Source organism: Brachycentrus maculatus, unplaced genomic scaffold (assembly GCF_059751285.1).
Source record: "Brachycentrus maculatus isolate JH-2025_06_01 unplaced genomic scaffold, ASM5975128v1 h1tg000373l, whole genome shotgun sequence".
Lineage (NCBI taxonomy): Eukaryota > Metazoa > Arthropoda > Insecta > Trichoptera > Brachycentridae > Brachycentrus > Brachycentrus maculatus.
This window is the reverse complement of record NW_028281122.1, coordinates 39,932-64,492: the sequence shown is the minus strand read 5'-3', so window position 1 is coordinate 64,492 and position 24,561 is coordinate 39,932. Positions and strand designations below refer to the sequence as shown.

The 24,561-nt window shown below is 30.0% G+C and overlaps 1 protein-coding gene across 1 annotated transcript; it reads left to right on the top strand.

The window, feature by feature from the left end:
• Positions 1 to 355: 355 nt before the first annotated feature.
• Positions 356 to 23,957, top strand: LOC148303304 (peritrophin-1-like). Its single transcript, XM_088270174.1, has 4 exons — positions 356 to 413; positions 21,181 to 21,245; positions 22,339 to 22,464; positions 23,688 to 23,957. The coding sequence occupies exons 1-4, from the start codon at positions 356 to 358 to the stop codon at positions 23,955 to 23,957; spliced, it is 519 nt and encodes a 172-aa protein (XP_088126300.1).
• Positions 23,958 to 24,561: the final 604 nt, after the last annotated feature.

The window sequence follows — 24,561 nt, the reverse complement described above, 5'->3', positions numbered from 1 at the left end:
TAGGAACAGGGTTAATTTAGAGAAATCAGTTATCTTTTCTGGACACAGAATTTTAACGACACTCTCCAAATTCCGTAACCATTTCACAATCTGAATATTGGTTCGATTTTTTGATAGGTCATGGCTACTACATAACTAGCTTTAACAGATTATATTGACTCTTGAATCCCTCTAGTCAGTCGGTTATAGTAGCATCAATGTGTATTTAAAAGTCGAGCGCAAAATGTTGTGATTGTTTGTTAAAATGAAAATACCATGGAAGATAAAGAGATATTTCCAAATATGGGATATGATACGAACCACGCACGATGGAATGTTCTTTTGGTGGTTTTATGTACACTTGAGAATATGTGACATGCTCCGCGGGTCTCAAGAAGACACCTGGCGGGCCGCATACGCCCCGCGGGCCGCAGGTTGGCCACCCTTGTCCTAGAGTCTACATTTCCGACACTCTAGGTGCGGTTTTTATTATTGCGGTGTCCGCTCTGCATTCGATACCATATGTCATGATGGTTTAATATATTATATTTACATTTGTTTTTATAATTCGACAGAAGTTGATTAAATAGTTTTAGATAAACGTAATTTATGGAATGATGATTTGGGAAATGGGTCGATTTAACAAACTGAAATGATGAAACTAGTTTCATAGCAATATTCAGTTACCGGAAATAAAATTTAGGATACAATTTCAGAGAGTGGTCGCAAATTTATACACCAAATGAATGTGCTTTTGTTCTACTTATCTACTTAGTTAGATTGTAATAGGAAATAATGTTACTCCCATGAAAAACGTTTTCAGTAGCAGGCTGAAACTGAAAAGTTTATAGTTTTCACAAACAAATGCATAACTTTTAAATTGATCCGTTTTAAATTCGTAATGTTTTAAGTGTTGCAAAGTTTTAATGCAATATGGAAATGCATTGTATGATTGCAAAAAGCAATTAGTTTTAATACATTTTTAAAAAGCTCTCAGGAGATTGATTTATTTAAAATTAGATTAAAACAAATTGTTATTCCTTTAATATGTGTCTTAACTTGATATGTAATTGAAATATAGATTTGGCGTTAAATTTGTAGAACTCTTATTATTTTTTGACATCTCATCAAAGATGTCAAAAAATAATATGAAAATAACTCCTGTAATTGGAGATAATCCAGATTTTGTGAACAAGTATTTGGACACACTCAAAATGTTGTAGAACTCTATTTTAATTTATGCATTAAATGTATAATCCAAGACTGATTTGTTGAGTCTACTAAGTTCTGTTTTATTATTTAAGTACCTAGAATCGTATGACTTTATAAGGACCATCAGTCCATTTAATCTTCACATTTGTTTGAAAATGCCATAACTAGGCGAAAAAATTGTCACAAAATTTATTTTTGATGTGGTTTTTAATACTTAAATACAACTTAGTACACTAAAAAAATCAGTGTTTGACTCAACATTTATCACATAAATGAGATGTTATATTTATCGTTTTTATTTTTGTACAACAATTAAGATGGAAGTGCATCCCAAGGCTTACAATCTGGAATTTGGCTTGCTATAATAATCACTTTATACACTTGTGTAACGTTCACAATCCTGCGTATTATTGTAGATCTATATTGTATTCATTTTTGAAAAATATGATCACACAAATGAGCGTCAAATCAATACATAAAAAAATGCTTGAGTGATCAAGGCTAAGGAAAGCATTTTTGGTAAAATTTAAAAAGGTGAGTTAAGACAGTTTCGACATGTGCAACAAATGAGCAACGAAAAAAAGGTTAAACAAATATATGAGGTGAATTGAGCCGAAAATAGAAAGAAAAAGACCCCTAAAAACTTGGCATTAGAAAGTTATATGTATTTCTAATACATGAAATTGGTCAGGTCAGGATTTGGAAAATCAACGGGTATATATAAGGAGTTCCTTGAATGTGAAAAAGTCAAAAAATATTTTGCAAAGACGGAGTGATATGGCGTTCTATTTTCTCTGCATACCCTTGGGGTGATGTGGCGTGGTAGTTTTATATTAGATCGGTCGTTTTATATTATGGTGTTAATATTTTTATGATAATATAAATGGCGAAAAAAGGAAAGTATGCAAGGCTGAGATAAGCATGATCGATAAATTAAGAAAGGTGTGTTGTGATGGTTTAAGCATGTGAATTGAATGAGTGAAAGAAGAACAGAATAAATTTTTTTAAACGAATGTGGAGTGTAATAGAAGAATAAAAAGACCGAGGAAAATTTGGCATGATCAATTATTTTAAATACTTGATAGTGGTCAGGTCACGAGTCGGATTAATCGGCGAATATGAGGAGATGCATGAATGTGGATTGTTTGCATAGACAGAGTGGTATGGCTTTCTATTCTCTCTGCCTACCCCTGCGGTTAAGTGGCATGATAGTTAGTTAGTTTAAAAAAATATTATTTTGGTATTAACAATATATTAGACCATATCGTCTCATTCAGTGATTTATATCCATATAATGAAGATAAATGTGCTATAAAAAAAATCCACCCTTAATTCTTCGTTTAAACATTTCAGAAATACAGGGTGGTGGTATTAATTCTAACGGCTAGGGTAAAGTTTCAGGTTTTATTTATTATTTTGTTTATCCGGAAATAGGTCAGGTGAGGGGAGGTCAGACCGGAACTTCTAAACTCGTTAAGGCATATAACTTCTCGATGGAAATTATTAATTCTGCGCTGCCTTCCGACGTTATTGAAAAATTGTAGTTCTCCCATACTCTAAACCAAGTGCCGGAGAGAAATTGAACTTTTATGTATGTTTTATTTTTCTGTTTTCTCATCGTAGAAACTGGGGAAAGGGGCTATTCTGGAACTGCACGATTCTGCCCGCAAAACTTAAAACAAACAGTAAAAAATAACCTTTAAAAAAAGTTGTGTTCACAGCATTTTAGGTGTGTCATAATCGTTTTGGGTTTGTATACTTATAAGTCATTTTAAATTTTTGACATCTCAACATATATAATTAAAATGGAAGTCTGGGTATTTACAGGGCTTATAGCCCGTCGTAGGATTATTGAGTGATCACTTCATTTGCGTGTAACATTCATCATTCTACCTATTGGAAGTTTGGGTATTTTCAGGGCTTATGACCTCTCATCGGCTGGTTAAATGATCACCTTATACACGTGTAGTATATACCATTCTATCCATGATTGACACAAACACTGCCCAAGATGCTTACTTCATTTAGTAAGCATCTAGACTCCCCAGCCCTGCTTGATACCTCAATGTTTCTTTCATGTTCCGAACCAATGAATCCCCAACATGCGCCTGTAGCACCATATCTCCAAAGCCTCCAGCTGATTTTGCTTTATACGATTGCATTTTTATATCATCAACATAATTAAATCATCGACATCATCAAGAGGTCGACATAATTAATGTCAATATCATCAAGTCGTTGACATCATCAAGTCGTCGACATAGTCAAGTAATCGATATCATCAAGTCGACGACTTTGTCAAGTTGTCGACATCATCAAGACGTCGACATCATTCATTCGTCGACATCATCAAATTGTCGACATCACCAAGTCGTCGACATTTTATACTACGGTTAGTGAATCAGGGCCAACGAATATTATGATGGCGAGTGTTTCCGTTAGACAAAGAGTAAGACGTCATAATGTCAGTATTTTATGGTCGTGATTATTTTTTTATTATTATCTTTAGAACAGTTCGCTTCCCGTATACGAGCGTATACGAGGCTTAATGTCGCATTCCCTAACTAATGATAAAATATAATGTTATTATACCTATTCGTGAAATGTATTTTGAAATTGATAAGTTATTACATACCTACACTCTCTGTTTTCACCGATGAAATACAGTCTGGCTCACACATATTCACAATTGTTAAATGAGGTGTTTTTGATGACTTATTTTCTTCGTAAATTTGGCGACATATATGTGCAATATATTGACATATCGCTCACTCCTTTCAACAACGTCATATACCAAAAATTTGATTTTTCAGGAGATCGTTTTTAATGTTTAAGAATATAATAAAATGTATTTAAAATAAATATCAAGCCACTTATTGAACTTTTTACTGTGCAACAGATATTTTAAGGTAAAACCTGAAGGTTTTTTCTCCATTTCAAAAATATTTAGTTTATTTAAAAAAAATAAACAATACAATTTCTTCAAAATGTAAAAACAACACTTCATGCCCTATAGCGGGTAAATATTTAGTTAAAAATATACCGCTTTTGCTAGCATATAGTACATTTTTTGGGTATTCTGAAAACATGCACAACTGAAAATTGACGGTTTTCTATATATGACGATGTTGAAATGAAATATGAGCGATATATAATATAAAAATTATTTGACACGTTCTTTTTTGTGACAAGCGTTTCGATGCATTACGCATTATGCATCCAATAGATGTCATTATATATTAAAATAAATAGTAGTATTTACGAAGTAAATTTTGATTTAAACACGGATAGATATTTTACCACAAAGTGACTGCAGAAACAATTAATTAAAATAATTAATTTCATTTTAATTTTGTTTCTTCAGCTGTTATTTATATCGAGTTACCAAATAACATCTATACTTTCTTGATATCTCAACACAGATGAAGAAGAATTTGGACGTACGGGTTTTAACAGGGCTTACGACCTCTCATAGGGTGGTTAAGTATAATATTTTTAATCACTTGACATGACTGACAACCACACTATTCAAATTTCGGAAGTGATATGTATGATCTTATGAAGTTCCATGAATGAGTTCTTCTTCATCTATGTTGAGATTTAAAAATAACCTTTCAAAGAGAAACCCAGATTTCTGAGTTAGTATTTGGACACACTCAAAATGTTCACATTTTATGCTTAAAGTTAGTACGATTTCGTGTAATTTGTGAGTGAAAATTCTTAGAAAAAATACTGGCCATTCACTCGTAGATTGATCTGTTTTATCAGATACTTTTCGAAACAAGAGAGTTTAACCTCATTTCTCTCCATAAACACTTGAAAGGCGAGGTAGAGACATTTTTCGTAACCTGCATTAGTTTTTTTGTTTCTTCTACGTTTCTACACTACACTAAATTTCAGAGGTTCTCAAATGCTCGTTCGCAGAACAACCATTAAGTAATAAAGCTGTTTTCCACAATATTTTGAGTGTGTCCGATTACTTGTTCACAAATCTTGTTTTTTTAAAAAGTTATTTTTACATTTATTTTGACATCTCAAAGTAGATGAAGAAGAATATTCAATTTGTGGGGTCCCTAATATCGACTAATACTTTTGTATCAGTTTATAACTAACAAAATCAACATTATATTTTTTTCTTCAATAATCATTTGGATTGCCATAATAAAAATGGATTTCTCATAATTCAAATAAAACGGTCTCTACAATATAAAAGCTTTGTGAACCAGCTTACATGGCTACTGTGAACTTATATGTAATGCCTCACAAGATCTAGGAGTCCCAAAAAAAATGTTTGGTTGTCAAAAATGCCAGTTAAACTTTACCAACTAATGAAAGGTCATGAGCACTTAAAATACCCAGACTTCCATATTCTTCTTCATTTATGTTGAGATGTCAAAAAATCATATGCATGAATGAGTATAAATGCTGGGAAGAGAGTGAATGGTTCACTAAAAATATTGTAGTAAAAAAAATATATAAATTCTTTTATTGATTCGTCATTTTTGGTGAAATATATCGTTTTTTTTTACTTTATTTTAAAATATGGTCTTTGAAAAAGATGCGTAATGCATTAAAACACAAAAGATTTTATTTTATTTTATTAAAACACAATAGCATAACAATAGATTTTAAGAAATAGGGTTATTTTCCAAGTAAAACGTGAATTAAAAAGACAAAATAAATAAAAACTAACTAACTAACGAAACAATTTTTTTTTAAACATTGCAAATAGCAAAATTTGAAAATGGAGAATTTTTGTTTTCAGTCAATACGGGGTTTGTAAAATTATCATTTCCCTTGTAAAATTTACATTATACATTTCTCACTATATGTCAGTTCCAGATCTGCCGTTTTGATTTATTCATAAAACGCCTAAAAGCATATTTATTGGATTCTGGCAAGTTGTAATGGTTTGGGAAACCCTCCAAATGACGAGTCCGCCATTACAGGATGCCTGCTCGCCCCACACTGCACTAGAAGCATCCCTCTACTAACGTTACCACTGCAGATGTCGTCCAAAGAAAACGACAAGTATTTTTGTTTCAACATACAGCCTGCTTCAAAATAAAAATATTTAATTTTCAATTACATAAAAAAACTTTCTTACTCTTAAATACATCAAATGGTCCATACTGCATCGTATTCTTATAAAAGTATTGTTGAATATGTGATCAGTATCTGTGATAGTAAAAAAAAAATATTTCTTTTTTGACTGATATGTCAGCGCCATCTGTTGAGCGTAACAGAAACACACGCAATACTAAACATTACTCATGGTGGACAAGGTGCTACTCGACAGCTGTTCTCACTGAAATGTTTCATCGATATCAATATAAATAGTAGGTATGAGTTCTAAAAATTTGAGTAGTGTGGTTGTCAATCATGGAACGAATGGTGGATGTCACAAGTGTATAAAGTGATCACTTAAACTATTCTTTGATAGGTCGGATGTCTTGTAAATACCCAGACTTCCATATTCTTTATTATCTTTATTAAGATGTCATTATAATGATTATCATTCATGCATCTCCTCACAAATACCCGCTTATTATTCCAAATCCTGACCCGACCACTTTCAAGCATTTGACATACCTGATCATGCCAAGTTTTCCTCGGTCTTCTTTAACCCTTTAGAAGCCAGAAGGTATGCCCAACAGGTCGTGATTTCTTTCAACAAAAATTTGAAAGCTTTTAGAAAAATGACTGTAATTTTGATAACATTGGTAAATTGTAATATGTTAGTATTTTTTGAGCTTGCTAATAGAAGTTTCTATATATTCTTATCAATAAATATTGCAATTGGATTTGATATTGGGTTGCGACAAGCTCAAACGAGAGCGCGTTTACGCGCTCATTTTGCATGGCCAGCCTGGCGAGCCGTATTGGCGGCCAGCCACGAGCGCGTTAACGCGCTCGTGGCACCAGACCGGTTAAACAATTTCCATATTAACAATCTAAAAAAAAATAATCTGTGTTCGGCGGTCTCTTTAAAAAAACACCCTGTATCTTTTCTGACGGAAGTATCACTTACACGTGTTCTCGTTCTTGTTAGAGAATTGAAAAGTGAAATTTTAATGGATAATTTTATAGGGTACTAATACTCTATAATAATATTATTTAGTTTATTGGAAACCAAGGTTTTACGGAACAAATAATACCAAGATAAAAATTCTTACTCATAATAAGAAACGTACACGACATTGTCTTTTTAATAAGATTAAACGTTTATTTATTAATACTTCGATAAAAATCTTCTTTTTATTCATCATCGAGATCAATGATGAGCATCCAGTTATTCTAAAGGGTATGCCAAATTCTTCATCATAAATTGATTTCTCAAAAAAGATATACAAGTAGCTACTTTCAATGTTAGAATATAAAAATTTGAGCGTTCTCAGGGCTAACTTTCTGTTATTGGCTGGTTTAAGAGATCACTTTATACACAACATTTCGAGTGTGTCTTAATACTTGTTCACAAATCTACGTTTCTCCACAAAGGAGTTACTTAACATTTTTGACATCTCCACAGAAATGAAGAAAAATATGGAAGTCCGAGTATTGATAGGGATAATTACCTATCATTGGCAGGTTAAGTGATCACTTTAAAGAAGTGCGACATTCATCATTCTACCCATGATTGACAACCACATTGAAGATATCGAGTCGATATATAGATAGCAAGTCGATATCGACTATTGGGGTTTATATGCACCACTTTGGGAGAGTATGGTTTATATAGACCCCCTGCAAGTTGATATTGACTCTTGGGGTCTATATACACAACTTTGGATACGTATGGATTTTATAACCCTCTGCGAGTTGATATCGACCCTTGAAGTCTATGTACACCACTTTAGGAAGTATGGTTTATAGAGATCTCCTGATATCGACCCTTGGGGTCTTTATACACCACTTTAAGATAGTATACTTTATATAGACTCCTGAAGGTCGATATTGACCCTTGGGGTCTATACGCACCACTTTAGGAAAGTATGGTTTAAATAATAGGATTCAAGATAGAATTCGGTTCATGCTAAAGCAGAAAGAGAGGTACCTAATTGTCAGGCTGGCCCCGCGCCATCGCGGCTGACCAAATGCCATATTTGGAGGGCTGCCAGAATGGCAGTACGACTTCCTGTAATCTATGGACGTCTAAATTATCCGACCACGGACGAATTTCGCTATTCAAAATTAAAGCGGTGTTTTAATTCCGATTTTAAAGTACGAAAATTAAAATTCTCATAAATATTAAAATGAGATATTAAAACTGCACCCAAATATCGACCATAGACAAAAAGGTAAGGTAAACGGACGTGTTGTTGGCCTTCAACACAATTATTGGCTTTGTTGATTTTTGTTTTATGATATTTACCAAATTTGAATAGTATGCCTGGTCTTATGAATATTACAAAGTTTTTCCGGATCTATAGTGTAGCGGTGAGTACAATTTCCTTCCATGGTGGAGATACCGGCTCGATTCCCAGGGAGGTCAAAATGAATATAATTGCTTTCTCAAATGAATATTTATTGGATATTACCTTTAACTGATCCTGAAGCGCAGGACGTTTCACCTTGCCTTTATAAAGACAATAATAAACGAACAAAGAAAGATCAATTTAGTGTCGTGCCCTATGCATCATATATACATAAAAATGGTATATATTTATATTTATATGTATATGTATATATATATATATATACATATATATATGTATATATATTTATATATTTATATATATATATATATATATATATATATATATATATATATATATATATATATATATATATATATATATATATATATATATATATATATATATATATATATATATATATATATATATATTTATATATGTATATATATATATATATATATATATATATATATATATATATATATATATATATATATATATATATATATATATATATATATATATATATATATATATATATATATATATATATATATATATATATATATACATAGATATAAATATATACACATATATGTTTATATAAATAAATACATTTATTTATTATTTATTAACGTCCTAAAATGCAAAACATTTTGTCTTATAATCAATAAAAATATTATTTTTGATTCTAGAATTCAAAAAATTTAGACATATATTACATAAAAGATGGTAATTAGACATTGTTTTCCTTCATGTTTGTCCTTCAAAGATCAATGAATTTTCGTGTCTTTTAATATTTACCAAATATATTGTTTGTTTTTTGAAAAGCTCCAGTTTTCTTAGACTGCACAAGTCTCAGAACTTGTGAAACATTTATAGAAGGGATTTTAGTGCGAAAAAAAGGATTTTATACTTTCTACTAGTGGGTACTAGGAATGTTTGCTTAAACCTCCTGGATATATGAGTTTTAAGGGGTGATAAAATGGACGCAATTTATAGAATATACCATGTTAGTAAATATGTACGTTCTGAGCTATGGATTGTTCAGAAATATAAAAGAACAAGTAAAAAAAAGATTCATCGATTTATTTGAGGAATGACATGTTGATTATTAAAAATTACACATTAGTATTAACAAAGACATCTTAATGAGTTTCAATCTACACGATTAGTTTCAAAATCGAATAATGTAGATTTTTTCATCACCTGTCGATGAAAACATGTAGGTATGGTTTGCAAAAAAAGTGTGAAATAAAACTTAATTAGTTTTCTAATACGTAAAAGTGTTTAATTTTGATTAAACTTCAATTATTTTCTGTTTGAATCATTGAATTTGTGAATATACATGTAAAATTTATTTATTTTATTACGTATTAAAATAATATTAAGAAGAATTTATCCCTTTATCCTCAAATTATGGTGCATAGGGCACTGCATCGTATTGATGCAGTGTAAGGTTGAACGTTACTTAATAAAGGCATGTTGATCCAACCGATCCAGGATAAAATAAAATAAATAAAAAATAATAGATATTACATAAAAACGGCTCCCAAATCAATGTAAGAAATTATTTTCGATCCGTCAAAATATTGAGTTAATTTTATAAAAATTTTTGAGAGTGAAACCCTTAATTATAAACAAAACACTTGCTTTTTACCACTTTAGAATTATACTGCGTCGACTATTTTTGGAAGCTACATATGCTTGCATCTTCGGGTTGAAATATAAACGGTTCTTATGAAAGTTTATATTTAAACCCGTAGATGGAAGAATTTGTAGCTTCCGAAACTAGTCGTACCAATAAAATACTCAAGTGGTAAGAAAAAAGTTTTGCATTTATAATTTACTCATGTTTTACCACAAAGTGAATGCCGAAACAATAAATAACATTATATAACAACATATAAAAACCATTTAATAATTTTGATTTTCGTTTTTGTTTGGAATATGTACAACTCTGTAAATTATTTATTGATTCGGCATTAACTTTGTGGAATGACATATTGATTATTAAAAAAAAAATTAACACTTGAATATACCACTCGATGAGTTTTATTTATATATACGACTAGTTTTGAAAACTGTAAGTTTTGAAAACTAGTCGTATATATTCAAGTGTTTAATTTTTACTTTGTTAATATTATCGGACGACTTTGTTGTCAGTCTTCATAGTGTAAAAGTTGTCACCACGTTGGAAGTCTAGGTTAGTTTTCCCAGATGAATATTCAATATTATATTTATAAATGCCGAATCCATATATAATATAATAATAATAATAAAACCCTTATCCGCACCCCAATGGTGCATAGGGCACTGCGTCATATAAACGCAGTGTTATCTTGATCGTTTAAACATGAAGGAAAGGTGATCAGCCCTCCGCTCCAGGTACCAGTCCAGGGTAATATTGAATAAATATTACAGTGTAAAAATCACTTATATTTATGTGACCCCCCTGGGAATCGAACCCGGGACCTCCAGAACGGTAGCCAAGCGTGCTGACCATTACACTATACATATACGAATCCATATACGGAATCAATATTAAAAGAAGTAAAAAAGGAGATATTATTTTTTATATTTATACTTAGGTGATAAAAATTTCTTCCATTATATGCCTGAAGTCTCAATACATCCGGCTTAGATATGTGGGAACCGCTATAAATTTTTATATCGGCCAATTTCTTTGACTGAAATGAATCTTCGAAAGGATAAGGATACTGGTTTTAATGAGTTTTCCTTTCTACACAGGAATTTTAATATATTTTTAACCTACGAAGCCATATCGAGTTATTGGTATTGTTATGGCAAAGTCATAAAAATATATCGTTTTTTAATAAAATAAAAAAGGTCATAAAAATCTGCAATGTCATTTGAAAAATATGAAATATCGGCTTGTAAAAAAAACTGGATTCCGTGTTTACAGACTTTTGTGTTTGTATTGAATTCAAATTGATCATGGAATCAATTATATAAACAAAGTTTTATTAAAAACGGTTGCAAAAATACAATAATTAATAGTATTTCCAGAGTGTCACAAAGTTTGTCTTTTTCTCTACTAAATTATTTATTCGACAATTTTAATAACTCCGTTTTTGAGGAAATCACATCAAAGGGTTTTCAAATTTACAGTTATTTAAACATAGCTAAATAACTGTTTTTTTATATTTCTATTATTAACACAATTTTACTCAAATAATTAATTTAATTATATATTTAAATTCGTATATCTTCTTCCTTCTTATGGATCCTCGGATCTGTTTGTTTCGTTATCTGTCTCTTGTGATGTAGACTGCCAGCTGTCATGCCATCTGGGTTCTTTTGAAGAGCAATTCTAAATAGTCTATTTTCTTGAATTCTATCGACATGGACATTCCAAAATCGTCCTAGTAGTCTTCCCTATCTGGCTATATCCTCCGTACTACACATTATCTGAACTTTCGTGTTCATTATTCTATCTCTTAACATGTTTCCGGTTATGCACCTTAATGTCCTCATTTCCGGAGTTCTTAAAAGGGATTTTATTCTTAATGTGCCTGTTGTGGTCTTTCCCATATGTGGCAATTGGTTTTCCACACGTCATATATATTTTCGCTTTTTATATATATTCATGTCGCTCACTCCTTTTAAGAACGTCATATATAAAAAAAACTCGATTTTTCAGCAGAACGTTTTTAAAGTTTAAGAATATTATGATTTGTATTAAAAATAAATATCAAGCCATTTATTGAACTTTTTACTGTGCAATAGATCGTTTTAGATAAAACCTGAAGGTTTTTTTTACATTTAAAAAATATTTTGTATATTTAAAAAAATAATTAAACAATACCTTTTCTTCAAAACGCAAAAACAACACTTTCTGTCCTGTAGCGAGTAAATATTACGTTTAAAATATACCGCTTATGGTGGGATATAGTACATTATCTAGGCGTTCCGAAAACATGTACACCTGAAAACTTAAGATTTTTGATATATAACGTTGTTAAAAGGAGTTAGCGATGTGTTTATTCTTATATATAAATTTGATAAACATATGAAAAATAAACTTTACTATAAACGGGAGCATTTTATAAGAATATGGAGCACTGGTTTGATCACGACATCTTCATATACTCTAAGATTAAATGAATAACGCTTCAATTTGATATGGATTATTTACACCAGCGGTTTTCGATTTTCTTTTTGGTGATGGAACCCATTCGACACATTTCGTATTATACCGAACCCTGAAATGAGCAATATATGGTTAAATGTTATTTTTTTACAATAAATGTTTAACAAACATCACAGAAAACGTAAATTTTACACCACTAACGTCTAAAACAACACACAAAAGTATATATTAATACAAAACACATAATAACTGTGTAACTAAATTTTCCAATTTAATTTGGTTAAAAAAATGTTTCCACCTAATGGGAGGTATGACGCAATGTTGCCTGTCATGGTTGAGCCCTCACAGAATACTTGCAGATCACACTTTGAGAACATCTGCTGTAAAGGCTTTTATTTAAAATAAAGAAGTTATTATTCATTTCCTTGATAAACTATGATCATATTTTTAAAGCCAATTGAACATCGATATAGAGATATGTCTGAAAAAAATATATCAAAATGTAGATTATAGATTATTCTGCATAAGCAGTTTTAGAAGATTAAGAATTGTTTTATTAAAATTAAAAAACACAATGCTTAGTGTAATCCAGAAGCATTATATCAATTGAGATTGATGAAGAATTAATTACGTCATATTAAATGGAGGTACCTTATGTAACTTTTTGCAACTATGAGTGTAAGGTTATTTTCATAAATAATACAAATAAGATTAAAACTTCTTCTTCTTCTTATAACCCTTATCCGCACCCAATAGTGCATAGGGCACTATATAGATATTTTAAAAAGCAAAGGAAAATATCAATATTATTTTTACTCTACGAGATACACAACATTTTTAGTGTGTCCAAATACTTGATCACAAATCTGGGTTCTCTCCATTTAAGAATTATTTTAACATTGGACATCTCAACATAGGTGATCAATAAGAATGATTGGAAATATGGGTATTTATAGGTCTTATGACCTGTCAAAGGCTTGGTAGGTGATCACTTTACACACGTGCGGCATTCACCATTCTATCCATGAATGTATACCACACTACTCAAATTTTCGTAACTCCTGGATATATGATCGATCTTGAAACAAACGGTGTTTGAAAATTATTTTGTCAGCATAAAAACACGTGTCCCGATAGATTTTGAGGAAAAGTGATATTTATTCGTTAAAAAATAATTTAAAATAAAAAAAATTGAATGAGAAACTTAAAATTAAAAACTGAAAGTAAAATAAACTTACGTTATAAGGAGACAATGAAGTATGATGTGAATATATGGAAATTTAATACATAGTTTGTATGTATGCATATCGATACATATTTAGAAGCTATTATAATATATTTTTAAAAGAGTGATGAATTATATTACTAGGTGCTTTAAAATTGTTATCTTTTTATTACTATTTTGTAGTATTTTTTACTTACCTAATCGATTCCGGAGAAATGTTTCTAATATCTTTTCGTAGTGAATTTGTCCAAAAAACTTCCACGCACTCCGTATACTATATGAAAATGTGATTAAAAAAACGGGAAAAAAACTCCTAAATGTTGCTTTTATTGAGCATTGCGAAGCGAATACTATTATTACTGATTATTTTCTATTTATTAAATTGGCTTCGCCAAGTTTGCTTAAGGTTTATTGATAAATGTTGATTGGGTGAGTGAAATTAAATGAACAAATTGATTATATGCATCGACATATGATTAACGAATGCATTATAATTACTGTCAAAACTTCAATTATCGAATCACTCATAAAATCTGATGAAATAAAGTAAGATGATTGATGGCATTAGGAAGTGACAATCGTCATTGATAAAATAATAACAGTTCATTGAACGGATTTTATATATTAAATAAATAATTAAATACTAAGTCATCCCAACAATCAAATTCTCATATGCTTAGAATATACACATTTAAATTATTTTTGGGTAATATATCCAACATTAAATACGGTGATTAGATTGAATTTTGCTATTATTTACATATATATATATGATAATATGTGATGCGTTTCGTCTTATTAAGACATTATCAAACACAATAATGTTTCATATTATTCATAAAGGGATTACGGCCCTCACGAGCTAGTTAATTCTACCCATTATTGACAACCACACTACTCAAATTCTCGGAAGCTCCATATATATATATATATATATATATATATATATATATATATATATATATATATATATATATATATATATATATATATATATATATATATATATATATATATATATATATAATATATATATATATATATATATATATATATATATATATATATATATATATATACATATATATATATATATATATATATATATATATATATATATATATATATATATATATACATAAATATATATATATATATATATATATATATATATATATATATATATATATATATATATATATATATATATATATATATATATATATATATATATATATATATATATATATATATATATATATATATATATATATATATGAACCAATTTAGAAACATCGTTCTTGAATCAATAGAACTTCAGTAGAGACATCTATTGGTGAGATGAAAAGAAGCTTTTTATTCAGCAGAAACTATTATATTCGTATGTGAGGTCCAAATCCTGACACACTCAAAATGTTGTAACTAGAGTATTTGATAATGCTTTAATAAGACGAAACGCGTCACATATTATCATATATATATGTAAATAAAAGTAGAATTCAATCCAAAAACCGTGTTAAATTTTGGATATATTAACCAAAAATTCAATATGGAAATCTACCAACTGTCTGCAGTTACAATAAATATAAATTATTTACAGCAATTGGAATAATTATAATTCCTAGAGTAATATCTCTACCGATTCTATAATAACTCGACGATGAAGAAAATTTTATTTTATTTTGTAAATTAAAAGCGTTGTTAACTTTTGGTATGGTAATATAACACTCTCCTTATCATTCATCGTACACTTTATGAAATACCACTTTTAAAAATAAATGACCAATCAAATTTAACTACAAGTCCACTTTTGAAAAAATATTCCCAATGTCATTTGTTTCTCTCTCTCTCTTTCAAATTTAAGTTTTGTATAAATGTCAGAACGTAACAATTTCACTTAAGTGTACATTTAACCTGATGATGGAATGATTATTCCGAATCCGGTAGTCATTAAGTAGTGATTTCGAAGTGGTATTGCACAAAGTGAACGATGAATGATAAGGAGATCGTTAAAATTATATTTATTTTATTTTGTTCAATATGCAGAACTCCATAATTTGTATTTTGTAACTACCACTTCTACTCTACTACCATCACGCAGAGGTAGGCAGTTAGGATGGAACGCCACACTCTTCTGTCCTGACATACACTCCTCACCTCCTTCACATTCATACATTTAGTCATACGTCATAGTCATAGTCATTTGTATAATAAATGTCAAATATTTAAATGTCACTCTAAATAAGATTGTATTTTTGATACTGTTTTTATTACCTGAACTGTTTTTTTTTTAATTCTAATACTTCATACAGTATGAATATAATTTGTTTTAATACCATAAAACTTTAATCTCATTAATGTGCTTACTGTTATAAATTTGGATTACTTTTATGGGGACTTATAGATTTGAAATATTGAAAATGTTTAATCTTTAGACGTTTTCGTGTGTTGAGATCATATGTAATCGCGAACACTAACCTACTATGAACGTCTTATCTTATCAATTGTATCAGAAGTGTTCGGAGAAAAAAACTATTAAGCATATTTGCATAAATTTACTTATTTATTTAAACTCCTCGTACCGATTATCTGAACATTGGCAGTTTTATGCTAAGATTTTTTTTAATATTAAATATACTACTACTACCACTCAGTTTACCTCCATAGTGCAATGGTCAGCGAGTTAGGCTACCATATTAGAGGTCCCGGGCTCGATTCCCAGGGGGGTCAATAAATGTGGGTGATTTTCACTCTCATATTTATTTAATATCATCCTGGACTGGTACAAGAAGCGCAGGGCTGATCACCTTGTCGTTATGCAATTAACGATGAAGATAAATCTGCTTTGCCACGAAGCAGTGCCCTATGCACCATTTGGTACGGATAAGTGTACAAAAACTACCACCATCACCTTGTTTAACAGTAGGGGTAGGCAGAGAGGATGGAACGCCACACTATTGACCTGACATACAAACCTTGATTCCTTTACATCTATATATCTTGTCATACATGTCCTTCGATTACGTAGACTGTTGACAACACCTGATTTTATGTTCTGATAATTCTGGTCTTGTAAAGTCTTTTTCGGTAGTTCTCGTTCTGTTCTCCCATTCACATTCGCCAAGTATTTTTTTAGTCATTCTCTCGTTATCTATTCGCTCCACATTTCCATACAACCTTAAAGAACTTTAACACGTAAAATTAAAATTGAAAATACATTTTTTTGATAAAGAATTACTTTGTAAATTACTTTACTCGGAACATATATAATTACAAACTGTAAAATATAATTAAAACTGATGAGTCATGTAAAAAAGGAATGGAAATAATAATTTAAAAGAATGTATAAACAAACAATTAAAAGGTAAAGGTACCTTAAAGTGCTTTTTCCATTAAAAATTATCATATTATTGTCGGGTATTATTGACTAAATAAATGTGTCACAATTATCTTTCCCCTGCACAATTTTATCACTTATTTATGTTTGTTGTCGTAAAAAATTCGTTGAATGTACATTTATCAACCAATTTTTACGAAATCATCATCATGAACCAATTTAATAAAGCAGTAATAATAAAAATGCATTTTATATCGTAGATATACATATATATATATATATATATATATATATATATATATATATATATATATATATGTATATATATATACATATATATATATATTTATATATATATATATATATATATATATATATATATATATATATATATATATATATATATATATATATATATATATATATATATATGTATATATATATATATATATATATATATATATATATATATATATATATATATATATATATATATATATATATATATATATATATATATGTATATATATATATATATATATATATATATATATTTATATATATATATATATATATATATATATATTTATATATATATATATATATATATATATATATATATATATATATATATATATATATATATATATATATATATATATATATATATATATATATATATGTATATATATATATAAATATATATGTATTTATATGTGAGTCCTGTAAAATATTTCTTAAACTGTCTCCTGTGTACTTATTCATATTTTCTATTGATCGATTAAAGATTTGCTTTACGTTGCTAATGAGTTAAATTTTGTTTTCTATGAAAATTTAGGAATATTAAGTTATAAACCGTAAATGAGTTGTTTCTTTTTTTATAGTTTGATCAATTATTTATTTATACTTTTTTCGATTTTTTATCAATATAAGATGAACAAAAATATTTTACTTTTTAATACCACGCATTTGAGTTTATTCGGATTACTCCGACATTAAAATGCTGTATAATTAAATCAAACATTTGCTTTTATTTGTATATCAAATTCTGAATAAATGTATGCGTTAATTTCCATGCATTTCCTGTTATGTTCCCTCGACAATAACAAGCTTGAATTCTGTGCTGCAGTTGGTTGTAAGGCGTCCTGAATTTTGTACTTTTGCCCCAGACGATTGCACTTTACACTAGGAAAGAGAACCGCAACCAAGTTTGCGCTGGTGAGAGGTTGTGTTCCAACTACTAATAAAAGCAACTTTCAAGCAACTAAACAACTAGAACGTTTCAATTCATCATAATCAGTCACTGTCGACATCCTTTTCCTATTAGATTTGCTTGAAAGTTTTCGAAATAACTGTTAAAGTAAGTTTTGGAAATTCTAGATTTTATTTTTAATATTTTTTTGGTTTTCTTTACGATACTACTAACCCGACGAGCTATGAAGATATTAAACAGATTTTTTAAATACAAAAAGTATTGTTAATTTTTTGGTATGGTAATATATAACACTCTATTTATCATTCATCGTTCACTTTGTATAATACAACTCAAAACCACTTGAATTAAACTATAATTTAAACTTTAATCTACCCAACATAAAGAACACTATTGAAAAGTTGCCAGTGATAAAAAAAGCAGCGTTATTCCAAAAAAACTTTTTGAAATATTTTTAGTAATATTTTAATGTAGTTTTAATTTACTATAGCGTATTTGTATGGTGAACGAACGGACAGGATACTGTACTAATGAAGGAAAAACTGTAGCAATATTTTTTTAGTAAGACATAAAAAAAGTAACAATATTTGTTTATTTTCAATCAAAGTGCCCCCCCCCCCCCCTCTGCGGGTGCCAATGAATATACGGGATGTATATAAAATTATCTGGCTACAAAGGGAAAGCCTAAGGTGACAATGTCCGACCCACCGTACACGGCCAATTTCCATGGTATCCTCTGGTTCACCATATGATCCACAAGTTGTAATTTCAGTTACATCTAACAAATTCGAAAGTTTCACGGATAATAAATTAACGACCTGCCAAATGACCACGGGTGACATTTTTCGACAGGATATCCGAACCGATCTCAAGCAAATTTCAAAATGAAAAAAGTTTTAAATTAAATGGATTTGAACGGTCAGATCGCGAAATTGATATTGAAAGATTTTTGCATCCGGTTTGGTAGAGATTATTTAATAAAACGGATTAAATTAGAAACCTGCGAAAATGTATCCATCTGGTTAAATAAAAAAAATTGCAGTGAATTGTTTAAAATGCTTATATTTACTTAAGTCAAAATGAGCTGAGATAAAGAATAATATGTGGCAACTATATTACAAATTGTCAAAAATGGAAGTAGTTAAAGTAAATATCAGCTTTATTACAAATTGTCAAGAAATATTACCATATGAATATGCAATTTTTTTATATGTTATTTGAAGTATACTTTGTGATAAAGTCATTTGCATTTTTACCGTTTTTGTTGTTGTTTCATAAATGTTAATATATGAACACTCATCGATTTTTTGTCTACCGGTTTTGACACGTACCCATCTCTTCGTCAGGACATTAATTAAACAAAGAACATACTGTCTGATTGATAAGTGTATCTAATCTAATAAAAGTTAATTGTAGAATAACTCCAAATATTGGTTAATACTGGATTACATGTTGCATTCAAAAATATTAAAAAAAACTAATATTTTTTTTTTTAAATGAAGCGTCTCACAGAATCTTTAGTTCAGTTTCTTAATAAACCGATTCCGGATAATCGAGAGTCTTTCGTTAAATATTTATTTGACGATTTTTAATTCAAGGTTTATTTGGTAAATACCACTATAAAAAAATCTATTGTGACACGTATTTTGATAAAATCCGCATCATTTTCAAAAGTCTGGTGCTTAAAAATGACGCGGAATGCATCAAAACACATGTGACAATTGATTAAAGTAAAATTTGGTATTAACCAAGTAAAACTTTATTTTGAAATGGAAAGATATTACCACAAAGTGACTGCTGAATCAATTAATGTTATTTGTCTTCTTATCCGATGACTAAGAGCTTTACCACACGTTGTAAATACGGTAATAAAGGTTACTTTTTTTAAGACAATAAAATTGTGAATTATCAGGTGATCGCCAAAGTTTTTTTGCGATTAAAGATAAGAAGTATCATATATAAGAGAGTGAGTTTTACTATTTAATTTGTATTCATAGTGAGTGACCAAAAACATATTATTATCAATTACTTCTACCTATTTCGAAGTACTCTAAAAAATCAACTATGTTTGGTAAGAAACCATTAATAAGTCATTTTACAGTCAGTTATAATATGAATCCATTTTTAATTGAGTTTTAATTGGTAAATACTATTTGCTAGTATTATGTTAATGACCAAGAAAAACTTATCTTATAGTTGCATTACGGAGTTGAACATCAAAATTGTAATTTTTAAAAAATTGTGTTATATACTCAATACAATTTATTTAAAGGGGCATTGTAAGGTAGTATAAATATAAAAATGAAACTCTTGTATAAGACCACTTTTTGAGTTTATTAATGTAAACATGATTAGTTTCAAAAACTTCAAATGTTGTCATAAACGGTGAATAACCATATTTTATTTTTATTATTTTACTTAAATGATCACATAGTTCTTCAAAGTTGGTGCCAAATCAAAACGTTGTGACATATATTTTTTATAGATATTTGTAAGGACATAAAAGCCGTATTTTCTAAAAAATATATTTTCTTATATATCAATCGAAAAATCGATTGCACCAATAAAATATAAAGGGGTCACTCAAATCAGTAAGCGTTAAGACTCAAATATTTTTATCTAATAGTTTATGTTGAGATATCTATAATAAAATCTGATATTTTTATTTTTATTTTTCATCAGGAAAAGTGACCTTCCTGTTCGCTGGGTTGTTCCTGCTGGTATCATCCCAAAGGCCGAACGGTGGAGTAAGTGTTAATATACCTAATATGTATTTAATTAAGAGCTGGAAAAAAGGGAGTTTATCAATATTTTCTCTTCTCCGGTAATTTCCCTTTCTGCTGAGGATCGTGATCCCTCTACAGGCTTCCTCTAGAACTTCAGACAACACTACGTCATTGGTGTCCCTGTATTGTGCAGCCTTTAGAGCTCCCGTAACGAAGAGGCCTGTGATGTCTTTCATCTGGTCGGTTCATCGGGTTGGAGATCTTTCTCTAACTCTCCGACTTTCCAGGTCTCCAGTTTTCACATGCCTCTCCAGGTTGCCTGGTAATCTACGAGCAATGTGGCCAAATAACTGGAGAACTCGTCTTCGGCAGAGTTGACAGGCAATTTGTGATCCTCATCTGCTGAAAGATCAAAACGTTTGTTCTCATTGCTGTCGACGGGATTATCAACATCTTCTTTCAGCACCAAATCTCAAATGCGTCTAGTTTTTGACGTTTGGCAGCTCTTAGGGTCCAAGTTTCTGACCTGTACATGCAGATCGAGAACACCAATCCTTACATCAGGTGCTTCTTTGTCGCATTGGTGATGATTCCTTTTTTTTAAAAATTTATTGTCAAAGCACCCAATTTTGGGTGATACCTGAGGTGATGATTCCTATTCTTCATATTTTCTCTAACTTAGATATAGATATCAGATATTATTTTTTGACATCTCATCAAAGATGAAGAAGAATATGGATGTCTGGGCATTTACGGGGCTGACGACCGTCATAGACTATGAATATTAGCAACATAACAAAACACATAATCGATGCTGCAATGGGTAGGCACCGGAATTCTATGTTTCTATTGAAAATTGTCTATTTCGTAAACTGTCTAAATTTAGTGTCATTTCGTCATTTATACGTCTATTTTTAAAGAATCTGACGCTTACGAGTCGAACATCCTGGTTTCTCGGACGAACGAAAGCAAAGATATTTTTTTTTTAAATAGAGCTTCAAAAATTTCTTCTGATTATCGTTGAAATTTCGAAACAAATAGGTATATTTTGTTGAATATAATATTTTACATCCCAGTCTAAAAATATGTATGAATATTTTATGCAATATTTTAGCCCTGTCCTGAAAATGAAGCCTTCCATCCCCATGAAAGTGACTGCAGCAAGTTCTACAAGTGTGACCACAATGAGCTGATCCTTTTCTCCTGCCCTGGAGGACTCGAATGGAGCCAGTCTGAGAGCGTTAGTATCAATAATATTAAAATTCTATAAAAAATCGTATTGATATCTCAACACAGATGAAGATGAATATGAACGTCTGGGTATTTGCAAAATGCCCGAATTAAACATTCTTTATAAAATTAAATAAATCCTAACATTTAGGATTTTCACGGAGTGTGTGAAAGTTTTTGGTGAGAGTGTTAAATGTTTTTAATGTTTTTGAATTAAAATAAACCCTGATGATGGCAAGGTTCTTGTCAAAACCGGTAGGTTATATTGTTTTAATAAAAAAGTGGTTAAAACTAAGTTATTTAATTTTATAAAGTTTATAAAATGTGCCACAGAGTATCTGCGGAAAACATTCAAGAAACTATACATTCTTCTTTATTTATAGTGAGGTATCAATAAAAATGATGGAATAACTAAGCCAGAATTTATGAACAAAGATTTGAATACACTAAAAATATTACGAATAAATGACTGTCTAAAATAAAAGTTTGTAAAATTGAAAATGATATTGTTAAGCGTTTTTAGTAGGTATGTAAAATAATTTGTTAATAATCCTACATAAACTAAAATCAGTGAAAATCTAAAAATTAATATCGCAGGCGTAATGTTTGATTGAGTTATTTTTTTCGTGATTTCTTGTTAATTTAGCACATTTCTGATTTTGGCACCCGGTAAATACGCGAGTAATAGTTAAATGGACCATAATTATTGGTAAAAAAGAAATAGTTCCAGCTTTATGACACGGTTTCTTTTTATAACTAGGTTGAATTTGAATGCCTTTTATGCTTCAAAAGTATGAGTCACGCGTGAGCATTATTATTTTTTGGACTGATTTATACCACAGAAATTAATCTGAGCGTCATACTTTTTCTGCATTAAAAAAAATATTTCTCTGTTTGTTCTCGTTTTCTCTGGTGCAAAATATAAGCGCGTCATATTTTTACCAAAATAGGTATGTCATACTTTTCCGTGCGGGACAAATTTTCACTTTCAGGGATACATTAAACTAGTATATTTGCAAACCTATTTAATAAAGCTTATATGAGGATGTGTTCATATAATTAAATAAAAGAAATAGAACGCCACTTCAATCTGTCTTTTCAAACAATGTTCGTCTCTTCCACCGTCATGTAAACAAACATAAAGACCCACCGATTATTTCGACTCCTGACCCGAATACTCCTGATAACTTTAAAATATTTAAAACACGTTATATAATGTATTTTTTTCTTCAGATTTGCAACTGGCCAGCCCTTGCAGGGTGCAACCTTTCACCCCCTACTGAGGCACCCGAAGGCTGCAGCGAGAACGCTCCAGAGCCCACCTGCCCTGAACACGACCCCAACGGTTTGGCGGTGCATCTCGCTCATCAGTACGACTGCACCAAGTTCTACGAGTGCGACTGGGGAGTCAAGTACCTGATGGGCTGCCCAGCGGCTCTTCACTTCAACCCCGAGCTCCAAGTCTGCGACTACCCCGAAAGGGCTGGATGCCTCTGCGCTTAAACAAGCAATAAATGACACTTTTTCAACATTTTTTTACAATTCAAATATATGATTTTATCATGATCTTACTATCTAATAAATGAAAGTGTTATACTTACGAGAGTTGACATTATTTGTATGGTGATTTTTCCTTTCATTATTTAAACCTTCATTTTTTTATACCTTCAAGTCTGCGACTACCCCGAAAGGGCTGGGTGTCTCTGCAACTTAAATTACCAATAAACGACATTTTTTTAAAAACACTATTTACAATTCAAATATATGATTTTATCATGATCTAAATATCTAATAAATAAAAGTGTTATACTAACGAGTTGACATTATTTGTGTGGTGATTTTTCCTTCTCATTTTATCTCCAAGTATGCGACTACCCCGAAAAGGCTGGATGCCTCTGCGCTTAAACTAGCAAAAAATGACTTTTTTAACACTATTTAAAATCCAAATACATGATTTTATCATGGTCTAAATATCTAATAAATGAAAGTGTTTTACTAACGAGAGTTGACATTATTTGCATGGTGATTTTTCCTTTCTCTTTAAACCTTCAAGTCTGCGGCTACCTCGAAGGGGTACCGGGTCCCTGTGCACTTAGACTACTAATAA

What these genes read in the sequence shown, in the direction of transcription:
- LOC148303304 (XM_088270174.1), top strand. Translation starts at nt 356, where the DNA reads ATGCTCCGCGGGTCTCAAGAAGACACCTGGCGGGCCGCATACGCCCCG. An exon ending in ATACGCCCCGCGGGCCGCAG is followed by an intron (nt 414 to 21,180) that starts GTTGGCCACCCT and finishes ATTTTTCATCAG; the next exon opens with GAAAAGTGACCTTCCTGTTC. An exon ending in AATGGAGCCAGTCTGAGAGC is followed by an intron (nt 22,465 to 23,687) that starts GTTAGTATCAAT and finishes TTTTTTCTTCAG; the next exon opens with ATTTGCAACTGGCCAGCCCT.